At 52.3% G+C, this 27,460-nt stretch overlaps 1 protein-coding gene across 7 annotated transcripts in view; it reads right to left on the reverse strand.

Moving 5' to 3' along the window:
* The window catches only part of DLGAP4 (DLG associated protein 4), a 143,233-nt gene that overhangs the window by 75,104 nt on the left and 40,669 nt on the right, over positions 1-27,460 (reverse strand). For 5 of the 7 annotated variants that reach the window (XR_015139073.1, XR_015139074.1, XM_086331954.1 and 2 more), the window contains exons 2-6: positions 13,851-14,922; positions 10,058-10,299; positions 7,482-7,596; positions 4,843-4,893; positions 1,747-1,987 (exon numbers count right to left, since the gene is read on the reverse strand). Coding sequence is in view for 5 of the 7 variants with exons in the window: in XM_086331954.1 (XP_086188080.1) it covers positions 1,747-1,987; positions 4,843-4,893; positions 7,482-7,596; positions 10,058-10,299; positions 13,851-14,849 (1,648 nt within the window). In the remaining 2 variants the exon portion in view is untranslated. Of the gene's footprint in view, positions 1-1,746; positions 1,988-4,842; positions 4,894-7,481; positions 7,597-9,687; positions 9,870-10,057; positions 10,300-13,850; positions 14,923-27,460 lie in introns of those variants that run through there. The other 2 variants (XM_086331955.1, XM_086331958.1) reach the window with 2 other exon arrangements.

Below are 27,460 nucleotides of genomic sequence, written 5' to 3' on the forward strand. Positions count from 1 at the left end.
GTACCTGGGAGAGTCGGGCAGAGAGATTCCCTGGATTTGGAAGCCAAGCAATGTGAACCCCAATGCCTGCTTGAGACTCCTAAAATGGAGAGGCTGGCAGGGTTAGCTAGAAGGAAGGGGGTAGCAGACCACCCTGTACTTTCAGAGTTTTGCAAGGCACAGGCCCCACTGTCATATAGGTTAAGTTGAGCTGAGGAGACAGTAGGGCTGGAGTTGTCGTCAGAGGAATCTGTCCAAGAAGCCTGCCTGGCAGGGGCAGGTCCCCTGGCAAAAAGAGGCTGAGTGGGGAGGAGAGGGACCACTGCATGGAGAAGCTGAGGGGGATAAGCAGCAGTGGCCTGGAGGGGGTCTGCCCAGGCCAGGAGAGAAGGCATCATGAGGGCCTTCAGGCCCTCTTTCTAAGAGAAAGACCGGCAAGTGGCATCTGTCCCACAGAAAAGTCCTGATGCTAGACAACCCCTGCGCTAGCGACCTTCCCCTCCCACTGGAGGAACCAGCAATGGCCACTGGTGAACAAGGAACCCAGGAGACACTGACCACCATGCCCAGCTCCCCACTGTGGGCTTTCCAGCCCAGTCAAGCCCTAGCTACCAGGTGCATGAGGTCTGAAGTGGATGAGCCTGGCATTTTGACATGAGGCCAGACTCTCAATATCTGAAAACGAGACTGTTCCTTAAGGTCTAAAAGGGATAGGAAAAGCTCAGGAACCTGCCCAGATATCACCCATGATTTGAAAGGCAATAGTGAAACACAGTGGTTTCTTGCTCTGTCCCCAGCCAAGTTCATTCCAGTCAATAAGCTGGCTTCTTGTGTATAGAATTCCTTGAGATTCAGGCTCATTTGATCATATTAAACACCAACTGAGCACTTGAAGCAAGTGTCTTCTCCTACAATAATCCAACCCCAAATGCCTTTGATTGTCAGGAGGCTCCAAGTCAAGACTGAGAACCAGTAATAACAACTACACTTGTCAGCTCCTACCACGTGCAAGGCCCTACCCACCTAAGCCTCCCCAGGCACAGACTTACTTCATCTGCTGGAGAGCTCTCTGGCGTCTGGTTTATGCTTCAATTTATAGATGGGGAAACTGAAGCTCGGGGAGGAAAAGTTGCTGCTAGAGTGAGATCAAAGTTCTGTCTACTAAGCTAGAAACTGTACTATGATTTTCCTTGGTCTTGATATCATGGCTTGCTCTGGGAGAGAGGGTCCCCCTTTTCTCTGATCATCCCTGGGTTATTGTCAGAGAACTCAGAACAGGTATCAGGAAGGACAGGTTGTCCCTGATTGTGAATATGAGAGACACCTGCAAACTCACCCCTTTGAAATGGCTCAGTGTAAATCCCATTCTCTTCCCTGCAGGGTCCCACTCTCCCCACAGGTTTGCCTACCTGAACTAATCCAAACCGGTAAGTAGGGCTTTGGTGAGCTCTGCCTGCCAGCAGGAGGCTGCTCTGAATCAGGGTTTTAGAGACCCAGGGGCCACCAAGTACCTCACAAGCTAGACCTCTTCACCCCACTCCCAGTGTTGACATCTCTCTCTGTGACCCCCTCCCCCACACCCCATTTGAGCTCCAGTTTACCAATTGGTGGGAAGTTCAGCCCCAAGGGCTCCTGCTTTGCCTAACCACCCCTCCACTCCTGGCTTGCCCACTATGGATTCCTATCCACCTGCAGTCCACCAGGCACGGTCCCAGGGGCCCCCTGGCAAAACAAACGAACAAGTCCCGCCCCCACCTCGGTACTCACTTGGAAGCGTGCGACTATTGCTGAGGCTGCCGGTGCTGGGCGGTGGGGAAAGGGACTGCAGGGAAACACTGTCCTCCTCCTGCGAGCAGCCCGCCTGGATGGCGCGCAAGTAGCTGTGGCTGCGGGAGCGGAAGTAGCTGGGCAGCGGCAAGTCTAGAGCCTCAGCCGCAGTCGACTCCGCTTCACTGCAGGCCGACTCGCAGGCCGCCTCGTACTGGTCGCTCAGATCTGCCTCCCGGACCTGTCCGGGCAAAAGCAGGCATCAGGGGCCATCTCCACCCATTCTGGAGGGATGGGGGTGCCTGGTGGTGGGCTCAGCTGCAGAGCTGGAGTCTGGTGCTGCAACTCAGCCCACCTTCCTGTTCCCATCTCACTCAGGGCATGTGATGGGCAGAGGGAGCCCTTAAGAAATAGGCAGCCCCTCTCACCTCTCTGGGCCTCAATTTTCCCATCTCTAAGATGGAGGAGAAACTGTTCAATATACTTTCTAGGATGTTAACTAGGTTATATCTTATGTGTTCAGACTGATTAACTAATAGATTTTGAGGTCACATCTGAAGTCAACCAGAAAGAAGGCTATACTCAATTAGTAATGTTTGCCCTGACGGTTGGAATGGGGAGGTGGCAGTAGATGTGCTAGACATTTACCATCTTATGGTCCAATTCCTTCATTTTTATAAGCAAAGAAACTGAAGGCAACTGAGGGGAAGATACTTGCCAGGTACACCCAGTGAGGAAGTAGCAGAATCAACACTCCAAATGTGTATTTAAGGAAGATTAATCTAGCCCTGTGACATAGAATGGATGTTGGATAGAGGGTGTGGAATGGAGGCAGAGGCCAGAGACGAAGCGATGCAATAGTCTGGTGGGAGAAAATAATACTGGAATGAGGGTCGTGGCAGTGAGGATCGATTAGTGATGTCTGCCATGGGCAATATGGAGAATGGTGGTATATGTGCTATTTGCCATCTCTCCTTTAGCTCAACCTCATCTGGATCGTTTCTAAGTGTCCCTCTAGAGAAAACCATTCAAGATCCTACAAATCTGCAGCTGGAGTTGTGAGCATAGAGGGGCCTCACCATACATATACCCTCCAAGAGTTCTGGAAGGGTCTGTCTGACCCATGTCTCAGGCCATCTTGGTACCTGGGGATCACAAAGTATGAGCTGAGGAGTGAGTTGGCCAAAGATGGACACTGGTTAGGGGTCTTGGGAGACACCTGGGCAAGAGGGCAGGGGGGCAAGAGGGCAGGGGGGCAAAAGTTTCCTCCACCACGTGGAGGAAAAGATGAGGCTGGGCCTGGGGCCAGCTCTGCCCTGGACCTGCTGTGTGACCTCAGGCCAGCCCTATCCTTTAGACCAGTGTTTCCGCCTCTAAATGGAGTGGAACGCCTGTGAACTTATCAGGTCCTGCACCAGGTAAATTGGCTAGTGGGATCATCACCCAATTTAGAGTATATGTTTGGAAAGGGCTAAATTTGCTCTGTTCGATATGGTAGCAATTAACCATGTGTGGCTATCTAGGGTCAAGTTAAATATAATTTTTAAGAATTTCAGTTCCCTAATTACACCAGCCACATTGCACTTGCTCATGCTACCTTTATTGGACAGCATGGATTATAGAACATTTCTAATTATCACCAGGTTCTATCAGACAGCACTGATAAATTAACATGTAGGCCATGTGACATATCCAGAATTCACCTGGAGGGGGTATTAAAGAGATAGGTGTTTATCCTCCAAAATTGCAACCTGAGGGAGGTATACTGAGAGACCCTTGTGATTGCCAAGGGCAATGAGGTCTTGCTTTGGGATTGCACAGTAATGGCCCAGCTCTGGAGCTAGATGGCCAGAGTTTCACTGCCAGGTCCATCATTTTCTCACAATATGAATGTGGGCGAGTCACTGAACTGCTCTGTGCCTCAGTTTCCCCATATATAAAATGGGGGCTAATTGGAGACCAGATTTCACAGAATGATGGCCAAGATTAAATGAGATCATTCATATCGCATGCTTTGAAGAGTGTTGGGGGGAAAGTAAATACCTGATAACCTGTATCTGTTATCACAGGAAGCTCTGTGGGGGTGATTGCAAGGATTTGTGAGTGTTGGTTAAGATGCTCCCAAGCTCTTGGGGGAGAGGCCAGCTGGTTAGTGCTGTTGGTATGTGTACCACTAAGGGTACACTGTGTGTAGGGAACCTCCCCTGGAGGTTTTATATGTGAAACATCACACCCTTATCATGAGGCTGTTGAAGGAAGGAAGAGATCACCTGGCCCACTGTGGGCTCCCCAAAGACCCTCTGCATCAGTGCGATCAAGAGGAACTCCGAAATGAAGATGGGAGGTGCATCAGGCATCCACGGCTGGAATCAGGAGATGTAGGGCCAGTCCTAATTCTACTCTGTAGGGCATGTGGCCTTGGGGATGGGGCATGGGGGGAGGAAAGGGCCACTTCTGGGGGTAAGATGTGTGTGCATCCTACCCCCGGGCACCCTTAGGACAGGCAGACAGTGCCAGTACCAGCATCATCTTCACCAACTTTGGTAAACTTGAAAAGTCTCTGCATTCATTCCAGAACCCTAACATCCTTAAAAATCTTGATGGAATTCAAGAAAAGAGATAAGTCAGAGGATCTGGGGCCTGGAACATGGAGACCAATGTCCCCAGCCCCTGATCTGTCCAAATAGAACAGTCTTGCCTGGCCTTTCCCAGGCTTTGGGGGAAAAGACAAGGAGGGAGCTAGAATCTCTCAGGATATGCCTTCCCTTATCCTAGGGTTACTCTTTTTTAAAAAGTAGAGTTGATTACAATGCTGTCCTAATGTCGTGGGGCTATTCTTGCCTCATCCATAGAACCTAACTCATTCTTTTCCATTTTTGAGAAGAGGAAACTGAGGCACAGAGAAGTGAAGTGACAGGGCCAGGGAGTGAAAGGTCCAGGTGCCAATATGAGCCCCAATTCCATCCTCCTTGGAGGAGGTTTTCCTGGCGCTAGCTCTGCTTGCAGCTGTCTGGGTTAGGGGCCAGGACACTGAGGTGCCTAGGCCCAGCCCTGGACTCTGGGATGGGGCGGTGAGAGAATGGCAAACATACTGACCTGCTGTTCGTGGCCAAACAACTGGGGGATCAGGGAGGCCTGTCCAAAAATCTGCAGGAAAGAGATGGGGAGGGTTATGGGGAGACCGAGGCTGGGGGCTGGGGAGGGGTCTTCAGGCTCGGCTACAAGAGAACTTGGGGCTGGTCTAACCTCCTCTCCAGACTGGCTGGGGCCCACTTACTAGGAGGTTTTGGTTTCCTCCAGGGATAGGAGGCTCACTCCTTCTGAGACTGGGTTTATACATGTTTCTCCTGGGTTGGCTTCTGGGACCATGGATGTCCTCTCTGCTGCCTGTCAGCTGGGCAGGTAGCCTCCCAGGATCTATAGATTAGCGGAAGAACCTGGAGGCTTCTCTTCCCTGGTCAGGGCTTACCCAGTCCAGTGCCTGGTGGGAGGGGAGCTTCTCCTGGCAGGAGTTGAGGCTCAGAGATACAGACAGAATTGGACATCTCTGACTTTGAGGCCACATATGTGGCTCAGGTCACTCAAGCTTCACAGGGTGAGGGTTTGGGGGTTCAGAGCACTCTAGGCCAGAAGAGAACTGGGGCTAGGCAGGGGGTAGTGGGAGAGACTGGTGGTGTCCCCAGCCTGGCTGATTCCATATACCTTTTTGTGTGGCCAAAGGACAAAATAGTGTTTCCAGTGCCAAGGCCAGGTGGGGGATGGAGAGGGTGCATGTGAGACAGACAGACAGACCCAGAGAGAAACATGGAGATGAGACGTACTGGAGAGAATCAGAGAAAAATGTGAATGAGAGGAGAGAAAAGCAGAGGGACACAGACAAGACAGCTGAGGGATGAGAGAACAGACAGGATGGGAGAGACAGGGAAGGGCACTGTCCATCCAGCACACACCTCATGCCCCGCGCCACCTGCTTGGGGACAAGACAGCAAGGGCCCCGTCTGCACGGAGCTCCCAGTCTTAAGGGTGAGACAGACACCAAATAAATAAGCAAACAAATATAATTCCTGATAGTGCGAAGTGCTGTTGAGACAATGAAGCAAGGTAAGGGAACAGGGCCCCAGGCACCCCTGAGGTGGGAAGTGATACTGCAGGCCTCTCTGAGGTGACATTTGAGCCAAGACCTGGATCACACAGAGGAACCAGCTGTGCAAAGATCTGAGAGAAGAGTGCTCCCAGGGAGGAACAAGCACGGGGAGGCTGGGGCAGGAATGAGGGATGTAAGCAGCAAAAGGAGGCCAGTGTGGCAGGAGCAGGGCCGGTGACAGAATATGTCAGAGATTACCTCTGAGAGGGAGGCCAGGCCTCGCGGGTCTGGCTTTCCTGGGGGTAGGCAGGAGCTATGGGATGGTGCGGAGCAGGTGACGTGATCTGACTTCTGCCTTTTGCTAGCTCCCTCTGGCCACCGTGAATAGGTTGGAGGTGACAGGCACAGAGGCCAGCACAACTGTTCAGGTGAGACTTGGTGGGACCTGGAGGATGGGAGGGGCAGAGGGTCCCCTGGCTGGGGTGGGGGGGCTCTACCTCACCCCCCATCTGAGGTCAGTCTCCTTGGAGTCTGGGAATGACAGTCCTGAGGGTGGGGGGCTGGGGAGAGCTTGGCCAGGCTAGGAATAATGGTGTGGTGGGGATCTGAGGTCCAAAAGTTCTAAGCAGTCCATTAGCCCGGGCAGTGGGGCTGCACGCAGTGAGACCTGGGGCCTGTTCCTGCCTAGAGAGGCAGCTGGGTCTGCACCTGACTGTCCCTGCTGCCTCACTGTGCTACCGTTGGCAGGTGTCTGCCCTCTCTGGGCCTCGTCCCCCCATTCACACTGTGGAGGGAGCCCTCGAGCCTTGCCTGGCTATCCCTTTGCAAATGGTAAAGTACTGTGCACAACACAGTAGGGACTGAGGTCCAGGTTTGGGCCTGACAGTCCATCTCTGCCCAGTTTCGCCTCCTCCTCCCTGTGTGATCCTACCTATCTGGGCCTCAGTTTCCTCATCTGTGAAATGGGGATATGGATATGGACCCTCTGGGGTGGTGGTGAGGGATCCAGGAGCTGATGGTTGAGAGAATTAACAGCACAGCGTGCTTACCACTATTACTGGCAGAACTGGCCGGGTCCTGGAAGCCCAGCTATCCACCAAGCAGATGGGACATGGGGGTCCAGAGTGGAGAAGCAACTTGCCGGAAGTCATACAGCAGGATGGCAGCACGAACCATCAAGGTAGCTACCCTGTGCTGAGCACACTGTGTTTATTATCTCACTGATGCCTCACAACCCTTTCAAATAGGAAAGATTACCTTCTGGTGATAAGTCAGGCAACTGAGGCTCCGGGAAGGGGGGCGGGGGATTTGACCTGGGTTTACACTGTTAGTGACAAGACTGGGACTCAAAGCCAGGTCTCCAGTTCCACGTCCTCGGTACTTCTGGGTGGACAGCAGTAGTGCAACCCCTCCCTCTGTGGCCACAGCTCAGGCCATCAGTGTCGGGCCCTGGGGTTGCTCTCCAGGCACTGGACGGTCAGTGAGGAAGAGGCATGCACAGACAGCTTCAGGAACCAAGACTAAACAGAAGCACAGGGCAGACATGCTGGGACTACTCAGCGGAGGCTGGACCTGGATGTTGGTCCTTCCCCTGGGTGGGAGTCGGGGCTCTCTCCAGCCCACTGGCCTTCTGCCTGCCCACCGCCCTCACCTGGCTGATGCAGCTGGAGTCATTGAGGCTGTCACTGACAGGGTTGTATTCCTCCTCCCAGCTCGGACACTTGGAGGGCAGCAGCATGTCCACGGAATCCAGGCGGTCCAGACTCCTGGGGAGGATGGGGAGCAGATGGGGCTCAGTCTCCTCTTTGTTTAGCCTGGGAAACTGAGGCCCAGAGGTGGGAAAACTGGCCAAGGTTATCCAGTGGTAGAGGGGAAAATGGAAGTCACTGCCAGCCTGGGTAGTATGAGGGGTGATGAGCAAGGGGAGAGCTCCTAGCTTTTGGATGCCTTGTGAGTCTCGTAGGTGCAGGCGGCTTTCATTGGTCATGTCCGCTGTAGTCACGAGGTGGCAGCACAAGCTCGCTTTTGACTGTTTCAAACCAGAGGCACTCCACACCAGCTCAATTCTACAGCGCCTTTCTCTGCAGGCCTGGGGCAATTCCAGAGGCTGGACAGAGGAGACTGTCAAGGCCCACAAGCCTTGACCTCCAGCCAAGATTGCCCAAAGGTCATCAGTTTTGACAGAACGTCCAGGTAGCCTCCTCCAGGCTCCTGAAGACTCACCACTTTTCCCCCACAGTTTTGGTGCTTCAGTCTTTCTCACAACTACCTGACCACGAGTCTCCTCTGCACCACTGCTCTCAAAGTAAGATCCAAGCTGCCAACAGCTCAGCCCTTGATATAGACAAACTTAGACTGGAACCCAGGCTCCTCCCAGGGTGATCTTGGGTAAGCTGTCACCCCGTAAGTCTCAGTTTCCTCACCTCTAAGTGGGGGTGTCACCATGCCTGTCTGCTGGGGCTGTGGGGCGGTTTCAGAGATGCAAAGGGCACTGGGGCAGGCAGAGAGCCCAGAGAGCAGCAAGTGCTAACAGATGGCCCCCATTACTGTTACTACAGGCATACTCCTTTTATTGCAGTTCCCCTTACTGTGCTCTGCAGAATTTTTTTTTTTACAAATTGAAGGTTTGTGGCAACCCTGAGTTGTCAGGTGATGCTTAGCATTTTTCAGCAATAAAGCATTTTAAAATTAAGGTATGTACCTTTTAAAAGACATAATGCTATGGCACACCTAATAGACTAGAATGTAAACATAGCTTTTACATGCATTGGGAAACAAAAAAATTCATGTGACTCACTTTATTGGGATATTCTCTGTATTACCGTGGTTTGAAGTATGCCTGTACTACTATTATCAATTTGCTCACATTCAAGGCCTGTACCCTGGTCCTGCCCACCTCTCCCACCTCCATGCCCACAGATCATTCAAGAATTGTAGGAGGTCAGGACTAGAAGGGATCTTAGAGATCATCCAGCTCAGCCCCCTTTCCTTAAAGCTAGGGAAAAAGGCTCAGAGAGGGTGAGACCTAGAAACAGCCCATGGTGTCCTGAATTCCCACCTGGAGGCCATTCCCTGCCTTCTGTCCTCGCCAAGGAGACTCCCTGCTCCTGTCACCTGCTCTGCTCTCTTCCCATGGCTGCAGTCCTCCCAGCCTACCTTCTCAGTGAAGCCTTGGCTATTGCCCCCAGGAACTGAAGAACTAGGACTAACCTCGTTTCCTTTAACCCTTCCAAGTCTTTTGTCTGCTTCTGACTTGTTTCTCTTCCTCAGTGGGTTCTGAATCGCCTACAACTTTCATCTGTGTTCTACTCATTCTTTTCTGTTCTAATCCCCACTGTGACTTCTGCATGTGAAAGCTCACTTCTCTAACATGTTAATTGTTGCTTTCTGTGTGAGTGCATTTCATTTTTCACACTTTCACTAACTCTTTCAAGCCTTAAAACAATAGGTTTGGGCCCCATTCCAGGAATTCCAGGCGAGGTAATGGGCAGGGGAAGGCTGTGTATCACTCCCTTTGACATCTGGATTCCCCCTCATCCTCCAAAGGGCAGGGCTCTTCTAGCCAGAAGAGGGTCCCCTGGAGAAGTTCCTGGGGCTGTGGGAGGGGAAACCACCTTGGGGGTGTGGCTCCTCTGGGCAGGGTTTACCTGGGCCAGTCTCTAGAGAGACTCCCCTTATGCTTTATCAGAGCATAAGGCTCACCTGTGGCCAGGACTTAACTGGGGGGTAGGGGGGTAGTGGGGTAGCTCACCAAATGGCGGGGCTGTCCGGAGTCAATTCATCAAAGAGAAGGGGCCAACCTAAGGAGGAGGATCTCAGGAGGGGGGCTAAACTGAAGGAGGGTTCACCTAGGGTACCTGAGTCTGAAGCTGGAGGGCAGGATTCATCTGCGGGGCTGCTTCATTCATTCAGCCGGCGGCCGAAGAGGAGGAAGGCGAGGTTCTCAGGGGTTGGGCATACCTGTGAGGGGCTCACCTGGAAGGCGAGGCTTGGAGCGGGGGTTGCAAGCAGCTAAAGAGGCTTTCCCAGAGGCTAGCTCGCAAGTGGGTGGGGCCCGGTGGAGGCGGGGACAGCCGGGGGGCGTGGCTCACGCGGGGCGTGGCTTACTTTAAGGGCGTGGTCCTTTTAGGGAGCCGAACTCCGAGTGGCCAGGGCTTCTGGTGCGGGGCTCCCGGGGGCGGAGCTGGCCTGTGGGCGCGACTCTAGAGGCCCGGGCTGTGCGCTCACCTGCGGGGATTGCTCTGCTCTCCCAGCGACTGCTGAGTGGCCCTCAGGTAGCTCTGGCGCCGCGCCGCCGTCTTGGGGGAGGGCTTGGGGCTGCCGCCGGACTCGTCACTGTCCTCGTCGCCCATGGCTTTGATGTAGCTGCCGCTGCGCATTCGCCGGCACGGGATGGGGCCCTCGGCCGTGGCGTCCGCCTCGCGCGGGGACAACAGCGAGGTGGTCCACTCGCCGCCGCCGCCGGGCACCTGGGGATGGACCGCTTTCAGCGAAGGTGGCTCGGGGGTTGCGGGTGGGCAGCGCACACCCTCAGAGCGCCACCGGCCACCCAGGATGGGACTCATCACCTGGGGAAAGAGCTGCGGGATAGAATCCCCATCCCTAAGACTGTAAAGCTCCCTCGCTCTCCCATCTTGGAGAATTCGGCCTTACCGTCGAAGGATATCCTGGGAAGTTTCACTATGTGACCTTCCCTGACCTTAGATTTCTCCATGGATCCCAGGCTGGGTGCCCCAGCAAAACCGCCCAGACAGAATGTTCACAATGGCTTCCACCCCAGCTACAGTGTAAGCACCGTTACCTTCCTGTCACTTCCCCCACCAACTCAGTGGATGGCTCATGATCTCACTGCACAGATGAGAGCCGCAGGCCTGAAAGAGGTCCCCAGACCTTAGGATGGTGAGGGAGGACAAGTCAGAGGGCCCCAGCCAGAGGACCTCACCTGAAGGATGGGGGTGAGGTCTCTGGGGTCAACCAACATTCCTCACCCCATAGATGGGTGAATTGAGGTACCAAGAGCAGAGGGGCTTTCCCGGGTTGGGCAGCCATGTGGTGAGCTGGAAAAAGGGCTCAGTGTTCCCATCTGAACCCCAGGGACCCCATCAGTGGAAGGGAGCTGTGATAGGGCAAGCGAGGTTGCAGCTGTGAGGGGAGCCCTGACCGCAGTGATTACAATGGCAAACCAACTGAGGGGACCTCTCCTGCCCTCTGAGGCCAGGATCCGCCAGCCGCTCCAGGAAGCACACAGTCTACGCCCTCCTTCACCTGATACCCACCGATGTATCCACGACAGTGGATGGTCACCATGTGATGGAGTATGGCCGTACCTCAGCCCAGCACAGGGTGAACACACTGTGCCATGTACACTCATCTCAGACAGCAGGCATAACCCCCACTCCCGCCTCCCCAAGGACACACCCCAGCCACTTCGAGGTGTGCCCCTCCCTCAGTGAGTACATGATGTGAACACAGAGCTTACACGCCTTCTCACGTGCACACTAGCCACCAGTGTGCCTCGGACCCACCTCAACTTGTCCCCGCCTCACCGTGTCCCTGCCTCAACACATGCAGAGCTCACACTCTCGCTGGGTCTATATGTCACTGTGGACACCCAGGCACACGTTTCTCAGTGCACACAGCACACCGATTCTTGCCCACACCCACAAATGCACACACTGCCCAAATCACCATGCCTGCAGAGTCCACATTCTTCTTGGTCCCTGCATTGCTGGTGGTTGATTCCTGGCTGAGGGAAGGTCCCTGCCTGGGATTCCCAGCCCAGGTCCCCCCCCTGCAGACTTCTCATTAACTCCTTCTCCCCGCTGACTGTTCTGTACATTCCACCCCAAACCATTGGCTAGTCCGTCCTCTCTTCCTCACCTGTCCCTTGGGAGGTGGCTTTATATACCCCCTGCTCAACACCTGTTGCTTCCCCAGCTCTTACCCACCTACTTCCTGTAGAGCAAACAGTTGGCATTACCCCAGCGCCCGCAGGGTCACTTTTTCATGGTGTTTCTGAAGCATTTTCACATGATCAGACTAAATCACATTATCTGAGAGGGAGCTAGGTTGCACACCACCCTCTCCTATATTTCTAAACTAAGGAAGGTAGATTGAGAGCCACAAAAGCCTTAAATATATAAAATACTGCCTAGATTTCATTTCCCCCCTTTGGAAAAACAAAAAGAATCTTTCCCCTCCGTAGTCTCACTGTCTTTGGAATTTTATATAGAATGACAAGAATGCAGGGATCTGTCAGACTTTGATGTTCATCTAGTTCAAAATGCATCTAATGTGGTCCCAAGGGCTGGCCAGGCCTGTGCTGACCTGCCCTCTGGGATGAGGCACGAGCTACCTACTGAAGCAGCCCCTCCCATCTAGTGAACAGAAATCTACTTCCTGTCATTTTCACCCACAGCTTGGGCTGTGGCGCTGGGAGCTACCCAGTTCACAGCCACTCACCCTGCCCTTGAGAGGCCAGTGCATGTGTAGCAGCAGAGATGTCTCTGAACCTTCTGCCACTTTCCAGCAGTGGGATCTTGGTGCATAATAAGTGCCTCAATAAACTCTAGTGTCTGAAAGAAAAAAGCTAGTCCTCCAAAAGGACTTAGGGCCTCTGGGCTCCTGCAGCTCCCTGCTCATCTTCATCACATTCTGCTCTCACTGACAGGACTGTCTGTTCATGTGTCTTTTTCTCCAGTGTGCATGCTCAGTTGCTCAGTCATGTCTGACTCTTGTGACCCTATGGACTGTAGCCCATCAGGCTCCTCTGTCCATGGGTTGCTATTTCCTCCTTCAAGGGATCCTCCTGACCCAGAGATCGAACCCACATCTCCTGCATTTCCTGCACTGGCAGGCGAATTCTTTACCACTGAGCCACCTGGGAAGCCCCTTTTTTCCTCCTAGCATCCTAATAATCGGGAATACTGCTGCTACTGCTAAGTCACTTCAGTCGTGTCTGACTCTGTGCGACCCCATAGACGGCAGCCCACCAGGCTTCCCCGTCCCTGGGATTCTCCAGGCAAGAACACTGGAGTAGGTTGCCATTCCCTTCTCCAATGCATGAAAGTGAAAAGTGAAAGTGAAGTCGCTTAGTCGTGTCCGACTCTAGCGACCCCATGGACTGCAGCCTACCAGGCTCCTCCGTCCATGGGATTTTCTAGGCAAAAGTACTGGAGTGGGGTGCCATTGCCTTCTCCGTAATCAGGAATAGGTCTTATTTATTTTTTGATCTCTTCACTTAAGTGCTCATCTGCTCATCTACCCCTCTCTCCTCTCATGTTTCTTGACCACTTCCTCTATGACAGACTCTGTCTTGGGCCTTGGGGACACAGGATGGCACCAGATATGGTCCCTGTCCTCAAGGAGCACCCAGTCTGGTGGCAGTACCAGGTAGGAGGTTGGCACCAGAATGCCATGCAATTGGTTCTAGGAGGGGATAGATGACTCAGCTTTCAGATTTTTCTTCTCAAGAGCAGGGATATATGGGCTTCCCTGGTGGTCTCCTGGTTAGGAGTCCACCTGCCAACGCAGGGGACGAAGGTTTCATCCCTGGTGCAGAAGATCCCACATGCCATGGAGCAACTAAAGCCTGGATGCCACAACTACTGAAGCCCGTGCGCCTAGAGCCCATGATCTGCAACAAGGGAAACCATCGCAATGAGAAGCCCATGCACCACAATGAAGAGTAGCCCCTGCTCGCGGCAACTAGAGTGGGAACCCAGCACAGCCAAAAATAAAAATAAATAAATCTTTTTTTTTTTTTAAGGGGGGGCAGGGATATGTTTTAGTCCCTACTCAGGGCTGGTCTCAGAAGGGTCTTAATCAATGGCTCTTGAGCACATGACCAATGGAAAGAATCTTCTTATTAGCAAGATACCACCAGCCACCCACTTCCTAGGGGAGTAAACAGAGGCCTGAGTGAAACAACTTTCCAAGTCAACCTGTGGTACAGCTGGGTCTCAAATTGGTGCCTTCCCCACAACCCTTCACCCCACCCCTGACCTTGGCAGGGACCCACCTGCAGGTAATGGTAGGCGAGACCCTGGTGGCAGGATTTGGACTTTAGCAGGCTCTTATCCAAGGTGGCCGAGGTCTTCTGGCAGACCTCGTGGGCGTGGCTGAGGGTCAGAGTGGACCAGGAGCCCCGCTTGACATAGTTGGTGTCGGTGCCCACCCCAAGGCTGGGGCAGGTGGCCGGGGGTGCGGGCGGGGGTGGCGGGGCGGTCAGCTCAGTGGTGGTGTTCTTGGCGGCTTTGAGCATGTGCCCGCTGATGGTGTTGTAGGCGTGCATGAAATAGCGGGGCTGGCTGCGCTCCGCCTGGCGGCCGAGTGTCATCAGTCCCGAGGCTGGGCCGCTGCTGCGGAAGGCGCCACCTTCACCATCCAAGTTGTCATCCGAGCTCCACCAGCCGGAGATGTTGGAGCGGCTGCGCCGCTTGGGCTCCCCGGCCTTGGCCCGCTCCTTGCTCTTGGCCCTCCGGCCCTTGCCGTCCTCCAGGACGCCTTTCTTGCCGCCATTGCCACCGACCTTGCCTGCCGTGCCCTCCAGGGAGGGCGCCTTGGTGAAGAAGAGCCGCTGGACAGAATGGACCAGGTGGCGGATGCGGCCAGGACTCTCGCCCCGGGCCTTGGCCTCCCCGCGGGGGAACTGGAGCGTGCTAAAGCCATCACGATGGATGGGCAGCTGCTTCTCAAACTGGTCCAGCAGGTTGGCAGGCAGCCGGTTGATCTTGGTGGCCTGGGCGTGGCTGGGGAAGGGACTCTCCTCTGGCACCTCAAAGTGGGAGTTGTAGTGGATTCGGGGGAAAGTGCTGCTCGGCGGTGGCAGCTGGTTGTTGAGTGGGAAGAGCCCGTCCCCTGGCAGGGCATTCTGCCCGGGGAAGCGGGCCTCGCAGGCAAAGGCCTCTGTGGGCGATAGCAGGTAGGGGTTGCGGTCAGGGCCGGCAAACAGGGGCTCGTGTGGTGGGTCCAGGCTGTCAGAGAGGTGGCGGGGGCGGCTGTCACCGAGGCCTTTCATGATCCCGGCCCTCAGGGCAGGGGCCGTCGCCCTAGCGGGGCGCCCGGGTTGCCTCTCCCGGGCAGCAGCTGACCTGGGGAGAGAAGACAGATAGGCATCAGCTGGATTTGGAGGAGAAGGCTAGCCCAGACGCCCCACAGATCTCAAGGTTGGGAAGATTTCTGAAGACTCCTGGCCTGCCCTTAGCATTGTGCGTTGAGATCAAGAGTAAAATGGACAATGAAAACCCAGCACAGCCAAAAAAAAATTTTATATATATTCTTCATTGACAAGCTTATTCTAAAATTTATATGGAAACACAAGGAATTTTTTAAAGTTCATTCATATCATTTTTTTAATTCCAAATACAAATGATAGCATTAAAAATAAAAGAGTAAAATGGAGACCCACTCACCATGTATGTAAATAAAAGTGACAGCTCAGGCTAGCAAACTGTTAAAATACGTTCTACTTTCCTACCTTGATGAATATATTTTCACAATAAACTGGAAACCCAGGTTCAAACTCAGACTTCTTGTGTGTTAGTCACTCATTCGTGTCCAACTCTTTGTGACCCCATGGACTGTAGCCCATCAGGCTCCTCTGTTCATGGAATTCTCCAGGCAAGAATACTGGAGTGGGTAGCCATTCCCTTCTCCATGGGATCTTCCCTACCCAGGGATCGAACCCAGGTCTCCTGCATTGCAGGCATTCTTTAGCACTGAGCCACCAGGGTCTCCTCCAGATTCCATGGCGGCATAACTGTTCCTCACCGCAAGGAGCTCCATACATGCAAGCTCACTCCACATGCCCCTCAAACAGCCACCCCTCATCCCTAGGGCTGGTCCCACTGGCAGTGTAGACCACCATGGGAAGATCCCTGCTGGCCCTGGAAGCAGGCCTGCCATCCTTGGACCTGGCTATTTTCATGACCAACGGTGCCTCAAGCCTTCCTCAGCCTGAGACTTGCTCAGAGTCCACCAGGTGGAATTCTCCCCATTCTTTGCCAGAACCTCTCCTTGCCTCTAGAAGCCTGAGGGACCCCACTTCTGAAGTCCAGAGCATTTTAATGATGGTCGCTGTGACTGAACAGCACTCCCGGAAGCATCTCTGCTTCTACCAGGTGACTTGTCAGAGCCTTTATCCCCAGCCTGGAGAGGAATTCTGCTGATGTGCGTCTTTATCTTCATTACAGCAGCTACATGAGGTGGAGGACCATTGTCTCCATTTTACAGATGGGGAAACTGAGGCTGGGAGAAGCAATTCTAGCCAAAGTGAAGTAAGTAACTCAGACTTCAGCCACCCCATCAGTGTCCCAGAAAATCAAGTATCCTCCTCCACTCCAGCCAGCAGCAGCTCCCTCTGGGCACAAAACCACCCCCAGATCCCTCTTGCTCTTGGCCAAGCTTCCTTACAGCTCCTCAGGGCAGCAGTGTCCTTGGGCTCAGGGGCCAGCCTCCTCGGCTCTCCAGCTGGAGAACTGTGTGTGTAGGAATCTGTCCTTGGTGCCCACTCAAGTAAAGCCAATGATACTGAAAATGCAGAAGAGTTTGCAAACATAGTCCACTTGCTCGCTGGCTCAGCAGGGGTCTGACTCCCTCTAAATACCAGAGGTGGAGTGGGCTGGTCACCAGGAGCAGAAGACAGCTGCAGTCCTGCCCCAGAAGTGCACACTACACTCGTCCTCTCAGCCCTGAGCACTTCTCTCCCGACTTTTCTTATCTTTCCCCTAATGACAGTTCCCACTGTGCCGAAAAAATGATTCAGACTTCCTTCCTGTGGTCTAGGTGGAATCAGCCTTATTCCAGAGCCGCAGGGGTAGACACGTGATCCAGGCCTGGCCAATCGGAGTCCTGCATCCCCGAGTACTGATTGGCTCTGAGATAGAAACAGGATCCTTATTAGCCAGTGAGAGTCAGCCCTGGGATTATGGCTGAACTCTTGGGAAAGAGGCATCCTCAGGCTGCTATCTGAGTGTCAACCTGCAGTTCTTTGACAAGATCTTGCCTGACATCTTAGATATGAGCGTTAAGAGCCTTTTTGCTTAAGTCTGAGTTGCGTTTCTGTGTCTTTCAATAAGAGCCTGTTACTGAACTCATGTCCAATTGGTCACTACGGCAGTGGCTATGGGTACCCCACCCGTATCTCGCTGTGATGCCCAACAGACTGACTTCCAACTGTCAGCACCTGCATCCCTGCTGGAGGGAGCAGGGGCTTTCTCTAGCAGCTGGAGTGCGCTCTGCTCACATGTGGCTGGCAGGAACTGCGGGAGAATTAACAAACCCCTCCCCACTGCATCTTCTGGCTGCAGCTCTCAGCTATGACTGTGTGGTTGGTGTATAAATACCCTGGCTCTTTCCCCTTGGCTGGAACTACAGAGGAGTGGGCTCTACAGTCCTCAGTGAGCTCCAGTTGGGTGGTCACTTGCTTGATAACACTCCCTTCATTGGCCACCTCCCTTCCCTGCCTTACCTCCCCGCTCCCACACTGTGCCACCTATTCCCCAATAAAGTACTTGCACCTGAATCCTTATCTTGGTCATGCTTCTGAGGAACCCCAACTGTGATAGTCCCAGGGACTCCACCTCAGTTATATTTTTGGATGCCATCCCCTCTCTGTATCCTCTGTCTATGTCACTTCCACCGCTCACCTGGAAAATCATACCAGCCTCCTCCCTGGTCTCTCTACGTTCACTCTAAGACCCCTGCAATCCAGGCTGCAAACTGCAACTGGAATGATACTCCTAAAATGCCAAAGCAGTAGTGTCCTTCCACTTCAGTGGTTCCCCGAAGCTCTTTCATTTTTTTAAAGATTTTTGTTGTTGTTGTTAAATTCATTTATTTATTGACTTGGCTGCATCAGGTTTCAGTTGCAATGCACAGGATCTTCACTGTATCACAGGGGATCTTACACTGTGGCACACGGACCTTCTAGTTGGGGCTCAGTAGCCCCACGGCATGTGGAATCTTAGTTCCTCGACCAGGGATCAAAACCATATCCCCTGTATTGCAAGGTGGATTCTTAACCACTGGACCACCAGGGAAGTCCCATCCCCATAGCTCTTGGCTGGGTGTTCAAGGCCATTGAGGAGAGCTAGTCTACGCAGACCGCTAACCCTAGGCTCCAGCCACATGGCATGCTGGAGCTAAAGCAACTGTGAGACAAAGAGTGTCAGCCTGGGAAAGGGACAGCATAAGGCCTCATGTCAAGGTCACTCCAACCTGGAACCCAAGGCTCTTTACTCACAACTCCATTGGTCCTCCGGCACTAGAGGGTCTGCAAAGGAAGAGGACTGTGTTGGGGCTAGATCGCCAGCTAAGGAGTAGAGGGTAAGGAGATTCCTCAGTGAAGAGTGGAGGGCTAGAAGGCCCAGCATGCTCTAGTTTCTACCAGCTTCTCCAGCCTCAGTCCCACTTCAGAACTGAGGCACACCCATCTCCAGTGGCCAAGGACACTGGCTGTTGACAGTTCATGGCCAGGTACCTGTTAGGACTTGCTCTCCGCCAAAGGGCAATGCCTCAGTGAAGGTCATGCTTCCTCCCAGGGGCAGCCTGTGTCTAGTCACTGATGGGTGTACAGAACCCAGGTCTGGCCTTCCTGCCCCGTTCAGAACAAATGGGCCATCCCAGCCCCAGAGCTTCCCCTGGGATTAACCAAGGCTTTTGTTGTAACTGCATCTCCACCTAACTCTTCATACTGGCCCATCCTGTGCCCCTCAGCTGTCACAGATGTTTCCAAGAGACTTCCCAGGAAAGCTTCAGAGTCCACTTCCTGGGGAATCTGAATCCAAAGCCAGAGTGTAACTGGGTTCTACTTCTTTCGCTTCTTACTGAGGATCATTTGGTGATCTAATCATTCCTCCTAAACCTCAGTCTCCTCTTCTATAACATGGTATGAGGATCTTCACTTTTCAAGACTATGATGAGGATTAATTATGACGTCAGATAGAAAGCCTCTAGGCCCTTGATAAATATCAGTAGTGCTCTGGTCCTCACCTCACTGTGCTTCTTAGGGGTAGGCCAAGGCATCCAGTGTAGGAGGCCACATAGCTTAGTGGAAAATGCAGGCAACTGCACCCAGATTCCAATCCTGGCCCTGCTCTGTACTTTCTGCGACCTTGGATGGGTCCCTCTCAGTTTCCACCTCTAGGCATTAGACGGACGGTTTGCTGAGGGTGGTCTGGCCACATGGATCCACCTGAGCTCTCTTGGCCAGGATTCTTGGAACACTGGGTGCCAACCTCTCAGTCACCCAGCACCCAGGGGTGTCAGGAGCCTCACCTTGGGGAAGTCTTAAAATAGGCAGGCCTCGGCCTTGCAGGGGAAGCAGCTGGCTGCCTTTGTCTCCGAGCTATACTTAGGCCCATCCGGGTGCCCATAATTACCTCTCATTAATATAAGCCTCATTGCCCTCCTGGAAACATGGAGGAACCAGCAGAGCTGCTGCCTCCCCAAGAGCCCTCCCTGCTCTGTGGCGCCTCTGTATTTGCAGCCGCTAACCCCATCTGCACAGAGTGGTGCCTCCCTGCTCTATCCCAGCTCACCCTGGAGCCAAAGTTGGCCAGTGACCATGGGAGAGCTAATGAGGGACAAGGCCAAGGACAGAGCCCAGCATGGCCCTTCCTGAAGCAAAACTCACCTGATTGAGCCATCTCCCTAATCTAGAACTTTCTCTGGGTTCTCTTCCCTCCTCAGTCCAAACTCCTTGGTGTAGCAATCAAGAAAGACCCTTCCTGGACTTCCCTGGCAGTCCAGTGGTTAAGACGCTGTACTTCCATTGCAGGGGGCATGGGTTTAATCCCTGGTTGGGGGACTAAGATCCACATGCCACATGATGTGGCCAAAGGGGAAAAAATTAAAAAGGCCCTTCATGATCTAACCCTAAACCTCTTTTCCAACATTTCCCATCTCCCTTTTCACAGTCCCTCCCTCTAAGCAGCCCAGATTCCTTACTGTTTCCTTCCTACATCTTTGAATTTGGTGCTATCTGAAACACTGGTTTTGTCTATGGTCACATTAACAGAGAAAGAGTCTAAATGAAGGGAGAAGATAGTTCTGTTCAGTGCTGAGTCCTGTTATTAAGAGAGAGACAGACAGACAGACAGAGCGGGACACAGGAGAGTGAGTTGAGTGATGGAAGGCTGGAAATGGTGTGGATGATGGCTGGATATTCCAGGGATGTTCATGGAAGTCCATGGAGGATACAGCCACTGCATTCTGCCTCTGAAGGGCTGATGTGTGGAAGGGGAAGGATGGGCTCTATGGGGCCTCCAGTGCCTCGATGTGGCCCGGAGTAGGGCTGGAGGCAGAGAGAAGCAGGCTGTGTTACAGTGTGACTTCATCTCTGGGTACCCATCCCGTTCTCCTCCCACATCTTCTGCTCTATCTCTGGCTGTCTTCCCCTCCTCTGACCTCTAAATTCTAGAGGAACTGCTCCCCGCTTCTCCCTACACTCCCTCTCCTGCTGATCTCATCCAGACTTGTGGCTTTAAACACCATCTATATCTGACAACTCCTAGATTTACATCTTTCACCCAATCTCTCTCAGACACCAGACTCACATCTCTAACTGTCTCCTTCACATCTTGCCCTGGGGGTCCAAAATCGAATGTCTGATGTCCCACCTACCCTGACCCATTCCTCTGACAGTCCGCTCCAATTCAGCTCATGACAACTCCATCCTCCTGCTTGCTCCAGTCAGAAACCTTGGAATCATCCTTGACTCATCTTTTTCTTACTGCCTCCTCCCAACCCCCAATCCCATTCAACAGCAAATCCTTCAAAATCCCACCACTTCTCCCCGCCCCTACTGCCCTGCCTATGGCCAGGCCCCTATTGGATCTCACCCAGACAATTTAAACTCCCATTGACCTTAAACTCAAAGATGATCTTTTACTCTTCTTTTTTCAAAAAAATATTTATTTATTTGGCTGTATTAGGTCTTAGTTGAGGCATGTGGGCTGTTCATTGCAGCATACAGGCTTCTCTAGTTGTGGCGCGTGAGCCTACTTGCCCCGGGGCATGTGGAATCTTAGTTCCCTGACCAGGATCAAACCCGCATCCCCTGCATTGGAAGATGGATTCTTAACCCCTAGACCACCAGGGAAGTCCGCTTTTCATTCTTCTTACTTCTTCTTGCTTTCCTGGCCTCACTTCCTGCACCCTCCCTTGGACCTCCATGTTGTTCCTTGGACACAAATCATTAACGCCCCATCTTGGGGCTTTTGCCCTTACTGGTGCCTGAAATGCTCTGTCCCCCTCTGACCATGTGTCTCCTCCTTCACTTTATCCAGATTTCAGCGCACAGGCTGCCTCCACAGAGAGGCTGGCCCTGATTACCACCCAAAGCAGCGCCTTACCTGCCAGCCCTTCGTTCTGTATCACCCAGATTTGTGTCCCATGGAGCCTGAGGTAGCAGGGACAGGGTCTGTCTTTGTGACGCTTGTGTCACTGGCACCCATCACAGCGCCTGGACTCCGTGGAGACTCATCAAGGCTTCTGCTAACTGAGAAGAGCGGCAAAAGGTCTTGGGGATGCTCAGAAGTGATGAAGAAAGTGAGGCAGCTACAGGGTGGTGAGCTTTTAGCTCCAGCTCATCAAAGCGATCCTTTCTTGAATGCTTTCTGGATAGCAGGATAGCCCATTTGTGAGCTCATTTAATTCTCAGCACAGCTCTTCTTGGTGGGCATAATGAGCCCACTGTGGTAGTGAGCCTCCAACATACACTCCAGTGGTCCCACCTTCTGCTATTCACGTTCTTGTGTACAACCCACCCCAACCTGAACAGGGTTGACTGTGCAACTGATAAGATATTGTGGAAATGACCGAGCATAACCTCTGAGGCAGGTCAGAATAGACACTGCAGCTTCTTCCTCGCTCTCCTGGACCACCAGCCCTGGGGGCGGTCAGCCGCCATGTTGTGGGGACACTCAAGCAGCCCTAAGGAAAGGTCGGGGTGGGAGGAACTAAGGCAGCCTGCTGACAGCCAGCTCTCATTTACCAGCCATGTCAGTGGCTGCAGATCCTCCAGCCCAGTTAGGACTTCAGACGGCTGCAGCCCCGGGAACACCTAGACTGCAACCTCCTGAGAGACTGTGGGCCACTGAGGCTGTTTCTGACCCTCAGATACTGTATGAGATATAATACATTTTTTGGTTTGTTTTAATATTTATGTATTTGGCTGCAGCAGGTCTTAGTTGCAGCATTCGGGATTTTCAGTTGTGGCATGGGAACACTTGGTCGTGGCATGTGGGATCTAGTTCCCTGACCAGGGATCAAACTTGCCTCCCCTGCATTGGGAGCAGAGAGTCTTAGCCACTGGACCACCAGGGAAGTCTCTACATGTTAGTTGCTTTTAAAGCCACTGCCAGGTTTTTAAATATATATATATATATATATAATATATAAATATATATAATAAGTAATACATATTTATATTATATCATATTACATATATACACTTTTTACATAGAAATAGGTGACTAATATTAATACATCCATGCTTGCAAAGAACTCAGATGGCTAAAGTCACATGCTCTAGACCCCATAGCTGGTAGGTGTCGGAGTCTGGTGCATATCAGTTTAACTCCTGAGCCCACATTCCAGGCTGAGGTTCCAGGATCCTCCCCATCTATGAAGGATCTGTTATCCCGATGGTTTCAAGTCAGGATTACCTCCAGCCTAAGTCTGTGTCCATAGCAACTGTTTAGAAAGCATGACATTCAATCAACTGGTTGTTTGGTCAACAAGATGGCCGGCAATGGCTCCAGCAGGTTCCCCTGGATGGGCTGTTCAGGACATGTGGCTGATCCTGTCCCCATCTTAGGTCCCCTCCTCCGCTCAAAGCCGAATTCCTATGCCTCCCATCCTGGTGGTGAACTCTGGACCCAGGGCCTGGGATGTGGGTGCTGAGCTCCTCTGAGGTGAGGGCCACAGATCTGGAGTTGAGGAGCTCTGGGGGACAGGACTGCTAACCAGGCCTCTCTGAGACCATACCCCATTTAAGTCATCTGTTCTCAGCAGGGGCTTCAGAGGTCACCAGCACACTCCCCACTTGGCACCCAACTTTGTGTAGCAGACACAGAAAAGGTAGAAGGAAATAACCTAGAGCCTCAGAACAAAGGCACTACAGGGGAAGAATCACAAGAGTCATCCTTTCAAAATCCCAAATAGAATAGAATCACTTCATCCAGTTCCCTTCAAGGTTTCCCCTCATTCTCGGGCGAAACCCCATCCCCCGACTTCCCTGATGGTCCAGTGGTTAAGAATTCACCTTCCAATGCAGGGCACATGGGTTTGACCCTGGTCTGGGAAGATTCTACATGCCACGGGGCAACTAAGCCCGTGCACCACAACTAGAGCATCCATGTGTAGCAATGAAAGATCCTGCATGTTGCAACTAAGACCAGACATAGCCCTCCCCAAAGACCAACAACCCCCCAAAACAACCCATCCCCCTCATCCTGACTCAGCCACATTGGCCCCCTCATTCAGCATTCCCCCAGCACTCCCAGCTCTTTCCTGCCACAGGGCCTTTACACATGCTGTTCCCTCTGACTGGAAATTTTCCCTTCCAACTCTTCACATACCAGCTATTTCTGTTGAATTGAATCTCTGCTCAAGTGTCACCTCTGCAGAGGCCTTCCCTGACCCCTATGTCCAAGACAGTTCCTCCGTCCCACCCTCCTCTCCCTTGACCTTCTTCTTGATTTCCTTCAAAGCACTCGTCAGGGTTTCCAGCTATCCTGCTTGATTCCCTGTGTACTTGATTAATATCTGTCTCCCCAGTCTCTGTGAGCTCTGAGAGGGGAGGAGGCGGGAACCATGTTATTTCATTTTCAGCTGTATCCCCTGCACGAAGGACAGAGTCATCACACAGTAGGTGTACAACACGCAGTTGTTAAATGAGGTAGTTGGACAGACAGAGCCTCAGAGGGAGGGTAGCTGGAAAGAGCTGGGGCTGCCCAAGGGGCAAGAAGGAAGTTGATTATTGGCTTAACTCACTCCCCTTTCCTGCTTCTTCTCCATGCCTGTATCCCACATAGGCTGGTCTATTTCTAGTCCCTAGAACCTTTCTGAAAAATGCTCTGTTCCTAACCTCCTTCCCTACTTAATATCCTCGAAGCTCAGAAGAGATACCTCCTCCACCAGGAAGTCCTCTCTGACCTTACAGGTGGAGGAGGAAGGCTTCCTCTGGGTTCCCCAGTGATGGGAGCCACCACCCTAAGGAATCGTAGGCAGTCCTGAGAGTTTCTCTATGCCTGAAGCAGGACCCTGCACGGAGCTGGGTCTCATACATGTTCAGGCATGAAGAGAGTGACATACATTGTGGTTTACTCAGATTCTAGCTGTTATCCTGAATTCCTGATGGCTAGTCTCCCTGTTTTATTCTCATAAGTGTCGTGGTTTAAAGGTGAATCATATGCTTACCCCATGCAAGAAGAAACATGGGGACACAGGCAAAAGAAGAGGTGTCTGTGGCTGAGATGGATTAAATGAGATCTGAGTTTCTGCCCCAACTTCCCAAGCCAAGACCCCCTCAATCCTAGGGGAATCAGGGTCAGCCCACCCTCACCTAGGAAAATCCCAAGTTGGGGAGATGAAAGGGTGATTATCATGACTTTCCCTTCCTCTCCTCCTCCAGGCTTCACCAAAGGCCTACCACTTGGCACTTCAAGCCTTGTTGCCCTTCTTCAGCCACTCCCTGAGATGCCCTAGGGAGTATTGAGGATACTCCTCTCCCTGCAGGCAATGCAGTATGGAGGCTGAGAATGTGGGCTCTGGAGGCAGCCTCCCCAAGTTTGAAGCCTGGTGCTGTGTGACCTTGAGCTGGTTACCGAACCTCCCTGAGCCTGGCATCCTAAAATGGTTGTTGGGAAAGATAAATGAAGTTATTAATAATATAGTCAGACGGCTTGGCACAGCACCAGGCGTGGTGAGTGTCCTACATGTATTCACTATCACTGTCCTTATCAACAGGACCCACCCACAAGCAGACAGGGCTGGACACCACCCATGTTTAGCTACTTAGAAGCTCAGGAGGGAATGAGATTTGGCCTGGATCACACAGCATGTTGGTGATAGCTGTGATTTGATCCCAAGCTTCTGACTCCTAGTCTAGTGCACTCTAGAGGTCAAGAACCAACAACAGCTGGGTGTGTCCTGGCCTGTCGCACTTTCTAAGTGGCCTTCTCCCTTCCACATATCCCCAGAGCCCAACTGTCTAGACCAGCTCTAGACATTTAATTAAACTTAAAAAGAATTAAATAAAAATGAAAATTCAGCTTCTCAGTCTCACTAGCTATATTCCCACTGTGTAATGGCCATGTTTTTGCTAGTGGCTACCACACACACAGTGCAGATAGAGACCATTTTCACCAGTACAGGCAGCTGGGACAGCGAGTGCTGCCTGGAACTGGATCACTGTATGTAGTTATTGATCATGATGGTTATGTGGGACTGAAGGGGGATAAGATGGGGTCTCACCCTTTGCAATGCCCACAGAAGCCTCTCTGAAGCCCACTAAAATGCTCAGCTCTGAATCTGTCGTATCTTGTCCCACCTCCTCATGATACACTTTGCTGACTGGGTTCAGGCAGAGGCTGGGACTTGCCCAAGGTCATATGGCAGGTGGACACTTCAAGGGGCTCAGATCACCTGACTCTGGGTTTGCTGTGCCCCACCACCCTGCTGCTCAGGCTACAGTCAGCAGTCTGACTGAGGTGCTGGTAAACAGAAATGATTTTTTTTTTTTTTTTTTTTTGCTGATGAACAAAAGCCAAAAAAACCACTCTGGGATGGACGGCAGGGGACAATTGGTCACAGCTGCAAAGCAGGTGCCTCTCAGCACCATGGACAGCTCCCCAGGTCACACTGGGATGACTATAGGACTAAGAAGGGGGCAAAGGCAGAACTCATCTTCTCCCCATCCCACTCCAGAGGGGCCTAGAGGGACCTCAACAGCCCCCGTGGCTGCCATGTCAAAACATTCCTTGTGCTGGTGGGGCCGGGGACTCAGTTCTGGCAGACTCACTATGTGGCCTCAGGCAAGGCATCTCCCTTTCCCTACTTTGGTTTTCTCATTTGGAAAATGGAGATGACTATCCCAACTGTGTGGGGCCCTTGTGAGGCACCAAATGGGACTAATTTGGCTAAGACAGCATTTGTCCACCAGGAGGTGCTAAGAGAGTTGAATCTCATCTGACTTGGGTTTGAATCTGGCGCTACCTCTTCCCAGTGGTGTGACCTTATGCAGGTCACCTGGCCCCTCCAAGCTTCAGTTTCTTCGCCTGGGAAGCATGGATAAGATACTTCACTTGCTACAACGGAATATTATTTCTCCATAAAAAGAACAAAGTCCTGATACAATTTCCAGCATGGATGAACCCTGTAAACATTACACTAAGTTAAAGGAGCCAGACACAAAAGCCCAGCTATTGTATGATTCCATTTATGTGAAATATCTATAATGGGTAAATTACTAGAGACAAAAAGTAGATTAGTGGTTGCCAGAGGCTAGGAGGAGCAGGGAGTGACTGTTAAATAGGTACAAGATTTTTCTTAGAGGTGATAAAAGAGTTTTAAAGATAGACAGTGGTGAAGGGGGACTTCCCTGGTGGCCCAGTGGTTAAGAATTTGCCTTTCAGTGCAGGGGACACAGGTTCGATTCCTGGTCAGTGAATTTAGATCCCACATGTCGAGGGGTAACTGAACCCACACGCTGCACCTACTGGGCCTGCATGCTCTAGAGCCCGTGCTCTGCAACAAGAAGCCTTGCACCGCCAACTACAGAAGTCCTCACGCACTGCAACAAGAGGAAGCCGGCAATGAAGGCCGGCACAGACAAAAGAGAATAGTGGTGAAGGCCGCACAACGTGGTAGGTGGACTTAATGCCGCTGAATCGCACACTTTGAAACAGTTAAAATGGTAAATTTTATGTGTATCCTACCACAATTTAATACATTAAGATACTTCACTTATAGGGCATGTGTGGAGCTTCAGCAAGAGCATGCCTGCAGAGTACCCACAAAAGTTTCTGGTACATGCTTGGTATGGGAACCCCCAAAAAGCCTTTCAAGACCTTTCTAAAGCTTATTTATCAGAGGTTTCCTACATATGCACAAGCCCTTCATATGAATTGTCTTGTTAGAGCCTCCAGTAAGCCCTTGGACGAGCATCCTATTGTTAGCCCCACTTTATAGCGGGTACAGAAAGACGTGACTGTCCAAGGGGACATAGGTGGGACATGACGGAGCTGGGATTTGAACCAGGCAGTTTGGCTCTAGAGCCTGTCCCTCCAGCCCCCTCCCTGAGCTACCTCTCAGCTTTCAGATAAGAATGTCCCCTGTGCCACCACCTCGAAGAGCCCCAAGCTGGGATCAGGGGACACACCCTTCAACCGCCTGCTCACCATGACCCTCCTGGAAGAGGTCTGTTAGGGGAAGGTCATCCAAGGGACACACTGCCCTGCTCTCCAGCTTCCCGAGGCCTGACTGTGGGCATGTGGGCCCCAGAGTTCACCTGCCTCAGCCTGATTCATTTTGAGCCCCGCTGAGGGACCATCCTGGAAGGTCGTGTTGGCAAACAACAGAACAAAATGGCCAGAATGCAGCAATTGCCAGCACATTTAATTC

The sequence above is a fragment of the Bos grunniens genome, chromosome 13 (genome assembly GCF_055505025.1).
Source record: "Bos grunniens cultivar Pamir isolate PY7600 chromosome 13, Bosgru_T2T1.0, whole genome shotgun sequence".
Lineage (NCBI taxonomy): Eukaryota > Metazoa > Chordata > Mammalia > Artiodactyla > Bovidae > Bos > Bos grunniens.